At 52.2% G+C, this 8381-nt stretch overlaps 2 protein-coding genes across 2 annotated transcripts in view; one reads left to right on the forward strand and one right to left on the reverse strand.

Moving 5' to 3' along the window:
• Positions 1-2064, reverse strand: part of STK4 (serine/threonine kinase 4) — a 56582-nt gene extending 54518 nt beyond the window's left edge. The window contains exon 1 of the mRNA XM_068150101.1: positions 1942-2064. Coding sequence (XP_068006202.1) covers positions 1942-1973 — 32 coding nt within the window. The 5' untranslated portion in view covers positions 1974-2064. The remainder of the gene's footprint in view (positions 1-1941) is intronic.
• Positions 2065-2175: 111 nt separating this feature from the next.
• Positions 2176-6651, forward strand: TOMM34 (translocase of outer mitochondrial membrane 34). The gene is made up of 7 exons (XM_068150102.1): positions 2176-2310; positions 2411-2510; positions 2710-2862; positions 3777-3934; positions 4202-4346; positions 4948-5074; positions 5564-6651. Exons 1-7 carry the CDS (start codon positions 2196-2198, stop codon positions 5660-5662), a joined length of 897 nt encoding a protein of 298 aa, XP_068006203.1. The 5' UTR covers positions 2176-2195; the 3' UTR covers positions 5663-6651.
• Positions 6652-8381: the final 1730 nt, after the last annotated feature.

An 8381-nucleotide genomic window follows, 5' to 3' on the forward strand; every position in this document is an offset into this window, starting at 1 on the left:
CTGGTGCTGCTTGCCTGGGAGAAGAGACCAACTCCCTCCCGGTTACAACCTCCCTTCAGGTAGTTGTAGACAGCAAGAAGGTCTCCCCTCAGCCTCCTCTTCTCCAGGCTAAACAATCCCAGCTCCCTCCGCCTCTCCTCGTAGGGCTTGTGTTTGAGGCCTCTCACCAGCCTTGTTGCCCTTCTCTGGACACATTCAAGTGTCTCAATATCCTTCTTAAACTAGACACAGGACTCAAGGTGTGACCTAACCAGTGCTGAGTACAGGGGCACAATGACTTCCCTGCTCCTGCTAGCCACACTATTCTTGATGCATGCCAGGATGCCATTGGCCTTTTTGGCCACCTGGGCACACTGCTGGCTCATGTTCAGCACCCCCAGGTCCCTCTCTGTTTGGCAGCTCTCCAGCCACTCCGACCCTGCTGAAAGCTCTTACTGCTGCTCTCGAAGATCTCAGTCCTAGCCACAAGCCTGCTAATTTTGACACTAAATATGTCATTTTTTTTCTTTCCTAACTTCTTCAGAAACTGAATGAGAAACCACTCATGGACCCCTGGCTATTATGTTTATGTACAAAGGCCATACAGGAGGGGCAGCTCACGCATGGAGTACATACAATGGCTTCCTGAAGCAAAGGAAACATGATAAAGAAGCAGACGCAGGAAGTGGTGAAATACTGAAAGTAGTCACTTGCTTCCCTGCAAAGATAAGTGTCAACCAACAGAACATTACTTGTCCCTGTGAAAACAGGGAGGGAGGAAGGTGTGGGAAGAGGAGAGAATAAACAATCTATGCATCAGTGACCACACAAGCTGCCATTTGCAAGGAGCCCAAAATGTGTCCGAGGAGTCCAGAAGTGCAAATGCAAGAGGCAGATCCTTCTAGATAAAATTGAGGCCTAAATTCTACCCAAAAAACCCACCCCCCAAAAACACTTTTTCACACATCAACACTCAATCACCAAATAACTACTGTGCTTGCATCAAACTACTTCATTTCAGGAGTGCAGTTCAGGAGTGCAGTTACTGTGCAGGGTCCAGCCTGTCCCTGCTGCTGCCAGACACACTCTGCCTGCTCTGTTCCCTGTCTGTTTATACCACGCCATGTAACAGCAACACAAACCCAACCTTGCCCAAGCTGCTGATCTAATCTCGATCACCTTCCAGTTACACACCGGCCTAAGCCATTACAGAAAACTGCCAGACTTTTCATTTTTTAACAGAAGACATATGGCTGTTTTGTTAAACAGACCCTGGCCACGAAGGCCAGCGGCTTCCTTTGTTCCCGGCCCCAGCTGCAGGGGGTTGATAGCAGCACCCTGACAGACGGACACTCCATTCAAACCGCGCTGATCTCCGAACCGCTCCCTGCCAGACCCGCTCCGCCACAGCCCGACGGACAGAGATAGACGAAGCTCGTCCCGGCACCTCCCGGGGCCCCGGGCTGGCCCCTCGATGGGGCTGCGCTCGACAGGGGCTGTGGGGTGCGCCCCGACTAGGCAGGGACCAGGGAGGCAACGAACCTGCCCACAACCCCCCCAAAGAGGCGGCAGGAACGAGCAAGTTATCGAGAGCTTCTGGCAGTACACCTGCTCTGGTCAGTACATCGCCGGTGTAGTCACATTAACCGGTGCAAGCTTCACAGCCGCCGAAGCCTCAACCTGCGCTGACTGCCCGGTTCGTCCCGGTACGAAAACGTCCAACCCCATCAGCCCCGGCACTCCTCAGCTGCTGCCCGCCAACCCGGGGTGAGATTTGCCGGCAGCACCCCGGGGAGACGGAGAGGCAGAGACTCAATGGGGCCGGCTACCTGGCTCCCACGGATCCTAGGACCCGCGCCGACGCCCCTCAGGACTGGGACGCGCCGGCACCAGGAAGGCCCATGCGGAGCCAGCCGGACCGGAGCACCCCCGGTCCCCGCTGGTATGCACCCCTTTGCTCACCGGCGCGGGTTCCGCAGCTGCACCGTCTCCATGGCGCGGTGCAGCAACAGTCGGTCAGACAGGCAGGCGAGCGGACGGCCGATCACTCCCTCACCATCGCAGCCCGCCGCGCCACCACTTCCGCCCGCCGCCGGAAGCCAGCGGCGAGTGTCCGCCCCGCCGGCAGGAGGCGCCGTGGGAGCTGGCCTCGCCCCGCGGCCCCCGCAGAGAGGCGTGGTCTCCTGGCCCGGCCCGGCGCGGGTAGCGGCGGCGCGATGGCGGCATCGCCCAGCGCCCTGCGGCGGGCCGGGAACGAGGAGTTCCGCCGCGGGCAGTACGGGCCGGCTGCCGAGCTGTACACCCGCGCGCTGGAGCTGCTGGAAGCCGCAGGTACAGTCCTTCCCGGACTGGGACCGGACCGAGCCGGGATGGCCTGGGCTGGGCAGGGGGTTCCCGGGTGATCACCAATCCCGCTTGTGTCCCGGCGTAGGGGAGGCCGCCGCCGAGGAGCGCAGCCTGCTGCTCTCCAACCGTGCCGCCTGCTACCTCAAGGACGGAGCCTGCAGCCTCTGCGTCGCGGACTGCAGCACGTGAGTGGCGAGGGGGACCAGGGGTGGCGAGGATGGGGGGCTCATTCATCTGCATCCTCACCGTAAGGTTAGGGCGGGAGGCGGGACAGGGCCGGTGTCAGCTCCAGAGCACCGCATGCCTGACTCGGCCGCGCCGTGCCCGAGGCCGCCCATCGCCGCCGGTCTCACGCCGACCCGACCGCTCTCTTCTCTGTCGCAGCGCCCTCCAGCTCGTCCCTTTCGGGGTGAAACCCCTCCTGCGGCGGGCCGCGGCCTACGAGGCCCTAGAGAGGTACCGCCTAGCTTACGTGGACTACAAGACGGTGCTGCAGGTGGACTGCACCATCCAGGCAGCTCACGACGGCGTCAACAGGTAACGCTGCTCGGTACCGGTGGGCCCGGAAGCACCACGGCTCTGTTAGCTGCTCCTGCCGGCCTGGTGCTGCTCCTGCAATCGTGGCAGGAGCAAGCTGGGTCCCAAGCACACAAATCATAGTTACAGAATCATAGAGTCGTTTGGATAGGAACCTTTAGGATCAAGTCCAACCATTCTCTAACTCTTCCAAGGCTGGTGCTTAACCCATGTTCCTCAGCAGCACATCTCTGCATCTTTTAAAACATTTCTGGGGATGGGCATTCAACCACTTCCCTGGGAAACCTGTTCCAGTCTTTGCAAACCCATTCAGTGAAAAAGTTTCTTCTAATACCCAACCTAAACCTCCCCTGATGCAACCTGAGGTCATTTCCTCTTGTCCTAAGGGCACCCTAAATCAAGTATCCAAGGCAGGCCTCTGCTGCTTCACACAAGGCTCAGCCATGCTCCCTTTGTCTGCTAGTACTCTTTGCAAGGTGCTGGTTGAGAGCTGGGGATGAATTCCCTGGCACTGTTCGTGCTTTGCTGTGTGCTTGCTTTAAAGGAAGTAATATGTACAAATTCCAGTGCCCTGTCCTCTAAGCCTCCCTATGCTGACTAGGTTTACAGGCTGCTGTAGTTCTTCCTTATTTCCTCCTGGGGCTGTCTGCTTCACTTCATTGCTGACTGAGGAGTGACAGGCATGTCTCTTACCAGCTGAGTACTGACAGCTTCAGTCCTTGTGCCATGATATTTTTAGCCTTGCTGACATGAAGAAGGTCCTTTCATTAATGTCCTGTCTGTAGAATTAACTTAGTTTAGATGCATGGGGAGGGGTTACTGGAGAGATGGTGCCCTCACTACCTGAGACAGATTAAAAAGTGACCCTACTGGCTACAGCATTGCCCAGCAGTTGGGGTGCCTGTCTCTCCCAGGATGACTAAAGCCCTGCTGGAGAAGGATGGTGTGAACTGGCGCCAGAAGCTCCCGCCAATCCCCACAGTCCCAGTTTCTGCCCAGACGAGGTGGAGCGGTCCTGCTGGAGGCCCTGGGGCGAACGCTTCTCCTGTGGCTGCACCGAGTGGAGAACCAGGTGAGAGCATGCCCCTGAACTGGGCATAGAGCCCTGTAGCTCAGAAGGATGATGCACAGGACAGCTGCTGTGCCTGCTTGGCATGTCTGCAGCTGTGGCTGAGGCCTGGAGAAACCTGGGCCTGGTTCTGCCACAGCCTCTTCAGTCAACTCTGGATCCTTTGATGTCTCTGTGTCTTGCCTCTGGTATGGCAGTGTTTGCTTTCTGAGAGGCTGTGCTGCTCTTGTCAGGTTTATGGTGTTCTGTTCTCTTTCACCCTGTTTTCAGACCAGTATGCTGCTGACAGAGAGCGAGCTCGAACTCTGAAGGAAGAAGGAAATGAACTTGTAAAGAAAGGAAACCACAAAAAAGCAGTGGAGAAGTACAGTGAGAGTTTAAAGCTCAACCAGGAATGTGCCACTTACACCAACAGGTACTGCTCAGAAATTTGCCCAAGTACCCCTTGACCCTGGCTAAAACCTATTGTGGTACTTTAGACAGTGCTGCCTATTGTTTGCTCCTACAAGTGAATAAACCCAAACCACCCACACACAGACCCCCTGAGTGCAGACTTCCCTGTAGTTGTGTAATGTTCTTGGAAGCAGTCAGGGATTTCTCCCTTTAATGCTTGCCTGTCAGGGCTGTGGTATTTTTGAGTGGTGTCTGCTGCCCCAGGAACCACAGGCTGTAGACTATTGTACTTAAAGACTCCTAAGTACATGTAAAACAATTGCAGCCAGCACAGGATGTTCTGGACTGGTGTAGATAGGGACCTGCATCCTTGAAATGCAGCTTCTCAGCTTTAGAGCAGGTTGCTCTTCAAATCCTCTTTTGTTTTCCAGACCAAAAAACCTATTTCTCTTTTTTTTTAATTCTTTTAATTGAAACAAACTCGAGGTGAAGGAGTGAGATGACATCATGTGGAAAGATACAGACTGTTACTGGAGTCCAGTTTTGTGTTGTGCTGGGGCTGGCTGAGATCTTCTCTGTGTGTTGCAGAAGCGTCAGACTCTAACCAGGTTCCTGTGTTGCAGAGCTCTCTGTTACTTGACTCTGAAGCAGTACAAGGAGGCAGTACAGGACTGTACTGAAGCTCTGAGGTTAGATCCCAAAAACGTTAAGGCACTCTACAGACGTGCTCAAGCACTGAAAGAACTGAAGGTAAGTCAGGTTTTGGATGGTTTTGGGCTATCCTGTGCATGCAGGATCAGGGCCAGAGAAGCCCTTTAGAACTTATTTCTGTGCTAGCCAACATCTGTCATCAGATAGCTGAGACCTGTAGGGAAAGAGTGGGGGTTTTCTTTCACCTCACTGTTTGCATCTCATGAGTTTCTCAGCATTAGGTCCTGTTTCCAGTGTGCTGAAAGCAGCTGTGTTGAGCTTTATCTTTTTATGGCTGGTGAGAGGTTCTGTGGGCAGCACTGGATGACATGCTGCTTTGGTGTTGGACTCAGAAGGTACAAGAGTACTGCAAGTGTTGTCTTGTCAGCTGTAGTCTGAGCATGTTTTAGAACAGCCACGTTGATGCCAGTGCTTAAGCCATTAGGGAGTCACAGGCTTAGTCGTGTTGCCTTTGCCTGTTGCTGGGTGGTAATTCTGCAGCCTTAGCATTTCTAATGCCCTGACACTTAAAAACTCTTCTCCTTCTAGGATTACAAATCAAGCATTGCTGATATCAAGAGCTTGTTGAAAACTGAACCAAAGAACACAGCTGCACTGAGATTGCTGCAAGAACTGAACAGAACCTAGGGTAACCAAGCAACAAGGAAAGCTTTGTTTTCCACTACAGAAGAAAGCTTTTTCCCTTCTGCTGTTAGAGGGACCAATCTTAATGCAGGATCAGTGTTGAAATCTATCTTTCACTGCTGCTGAGATGTACCAGGTTCTGTGCCAGCACAATGAATGTTAAGACACAATCTGTATCAAGCTCTGCTGTTTGGCTCTGTGATCACTCGAAGTTAACACCCCTCTCTGAGGGGCATACAGTTTAACTTCCCTGGGTGAAGTCACCTTTTCTGTAACCATTGGCCTCAGGGACTTTTTAGGTTGGCTGAAATGCATGTGAAGTGGCTATTCTCTTTCTGAGGAGCTACAGAGCTTTTTGTCCTTAATCAGGTGACAGTTCTGCTGGCATTTGTGCTGCTATTACTTAAGGTTGCTTCAGGAACTGCTGCAGTTACCCTTGCACCAGTAGTACCATTCTTGTAATGGAGGCACAGTTACTTGTGCAGGGCTGAGCTTGTTCTCTTACCCCCTTGATGCCTGCTGGCCCTCAGCTGAGTTTCTGCTGCTTAGTGTGTCTGGGCAGATGTTTACAGTAGTAGCTTTACTTCAACTTTGATTACTCTGCACATGTAAGAAAACAACAGCAAGTTAAGCCTGCTTTGTTACCACTGTGCATTCTGGGTGCTTGGGAATTTTACAGTTGTGTTTCAGGGGGGGTCTTTTTGTTTGTTTGGGGTTTAGTGTGTTGTGGAGGTTTTGGGGGTTGTTTTTTTTACACCACTTTAGCTCCTCTGTGCCTTTTGGAGCAGTTGTTAGGGGATGTTAAGAGGGAGGAGGATATGCAGTAACATCCCAGCAGAGGTCTGGCTTGCTACTTCATGCATGATTATACTTTTTGATCTTCTTACCTCATAGTGATGGCACTGACAAAATGGGAGGTAAGGAGATACCTGGAGGTATTCTATGAACCATTGAACCCAGTTCTCATTAAAGCCCTTTTTATTTTCACTTTAGAGCTGTGTGGTTTTGTGATTAATGCTATAGGGAAACTGAAATACTCTTTAAACCACTCCATACTGTCTTCCCTCTTCTGTCAGAGGGCTTCAAGCACTGCTGTGCAGTGCCTTCCTCTGTAACACTGAGAGTACATTAAGATTTCTCACCCTTGTTTTAGCCTTACACAGTGCAGGGGCAGAGTGCTTGTCACAACCCTGTCAACAGCAGGAGAGGTCCTGCTAAGCTTTAAAAGTGCCCTTGGAGTAGATTAAAGCAAACAGACACCAAAGAGCTGCTGAGGGGGGTTTGTCAGAGCCAAGGGAGACTTGGTAATGGGTTGGAGCAGAGGGAAAAGGGGAAGAAAAAGGAGAGGGGATAAAAAGAAGTCAAAGGGTACCACCACTCCTTGGATCCTTCAGGGGGAGCTGTACATCCCAGCAGGGTCTGGTGAAGTAGATGCAACATGTGGACCCCAGCCCGTGCAGTCCTTTTACACCCTTTGGCAGGGGCTTTCCCTCCAAATCATAAAGGGAGGTGTGCAGAGGGGTGCGTTCTCCACTGCAATGCCTGCCCTTTGCCTTGCCGTGGCGCTGTTGCAGTGGTTTTAAAATAAGGGAAGAGGGACTTGCTGCCTCTGCCGGGCAGAGCAGCCACAATGCAGGAGCAAACCTGTGATTCTGTTAAAATGCTGGAAGGGAAACAAGGTAGGAGGGATGACTCAGCAGCGAGCTGGAGTGAGAGCATGACACAGCACAGAAGGGAGACTGAGACAGCAACACCAGCACTCAAGATAGAAAGAAGGGAGGTGGTGCTGATGAAGGTGTGCTCCTGTCAGCTTGAGGGAGCAGTCAAGTAAGGTCAATACATCACCAGTCTCAAGTACCAAAAGAGCTTCTAAGGACTCAAAATTTCTTTCCAAACTAGGAAAAGCAGAGCATTAAGGCAAGGATGAAGACAGTGACATGTTCTGGGGAAGGCCCAGAGGGCAGAAAACAGCAATAACAGGTCCCAGATACTCCTGAAAACAGGAGAGTCCCAGTGGGACACAGTGTGCTTATGAATGTTTCCAGCCTCATCAGTGACTCCTCGACACCATACATTGCAAAGGCAGCTTTTGATTTACAGCTACTCCACACCACCTCAGAAGATGGTGTTTGTGTACCACAGACACACATGGTGTGGTGAATAGCAGGAGACCCTTGGTGTCAGCACTCCTGCAGGTGTACAAGGCTGTCTACACACAGAGAATCATAGAACCATTCAGGCTGGAAAAGATCCCTGGGATCATCAAGTCCAACCATTGACCTTACTCTGCAAAGTTCACCCCTAAGCACCACATCTAAATTACCTTTGAACACATCCAGGGATGGCAACTCAACCACCTCCCTGGGCAGCCTGTTCCAATGAACCACAGGAAGATGGTGCCTTTGAAAAGGAAATTAGAAACAGCTACCCAGAGAGCATGAGATCCAGGCAGATCACATGAAATTTGTCTGAAGCCATTGTCCTAGAGAGCCAAGAATGATCAGGAGAGCCTGGTGGTTGGCAATTTGTTCATTTAAACCTACACAGCCCTTCCTGTCAGCTCTCAGGACTGCTGCCCCACCAGCACTGCAAGCTTCAAAGAGCAGCATGACCCAAGTCCAGCCCTCCACCTCCATGAAACAGAAGAACTATTTGCTGTCTTTCTGCAGAGGGAACCAACCCATGCTTTGGGTGTGGAAGCATCAGTTTTTTATTAGTGTCA

Source organism: Melanerpes formicivorus, unplaced genomic scaffold (assembly GCF_026170545.1).
Source record: "Melanerpes formicivorus ecotype bairdi unplaced genomic scaffold, bMelFor1.0.p_v2 SCAF_19, whole genome shotgun sequence".
Taxonomy (NCBI): domain Eukaryota; kingdom Metazoa; phylum Chordata; class Aves; order Piciformes; family Picidae; genus Melanerpes; species Melanerpes formicivorus.

Excerpts from the sequence above, each read along its gene's own strand:
- TOMM34 (XM_068150102.1), top strand. The coding sequence starts at position 2,196 with ATGGCGGCATCGCCCAGCGCCCTGCGGCGGGCCGGGAACGAGGAGTTC. Across the intron at positions 2,311-2,410 it reads GGAGCTGCTGGAAGCCGCAG|GGGAGGCCGCCGCCGAGGAG; the intron begins GTACAGTCCTTC and ends GTCCCGGCGTAG. Across the intron at positions 2,863-3,776 it reads GCTCACGACGGCGTCAACAG|GATGACTAAAGCCCTGCTGG; the intron begins GTAACGCTGCTC and ends TGTCTCTCCCAG.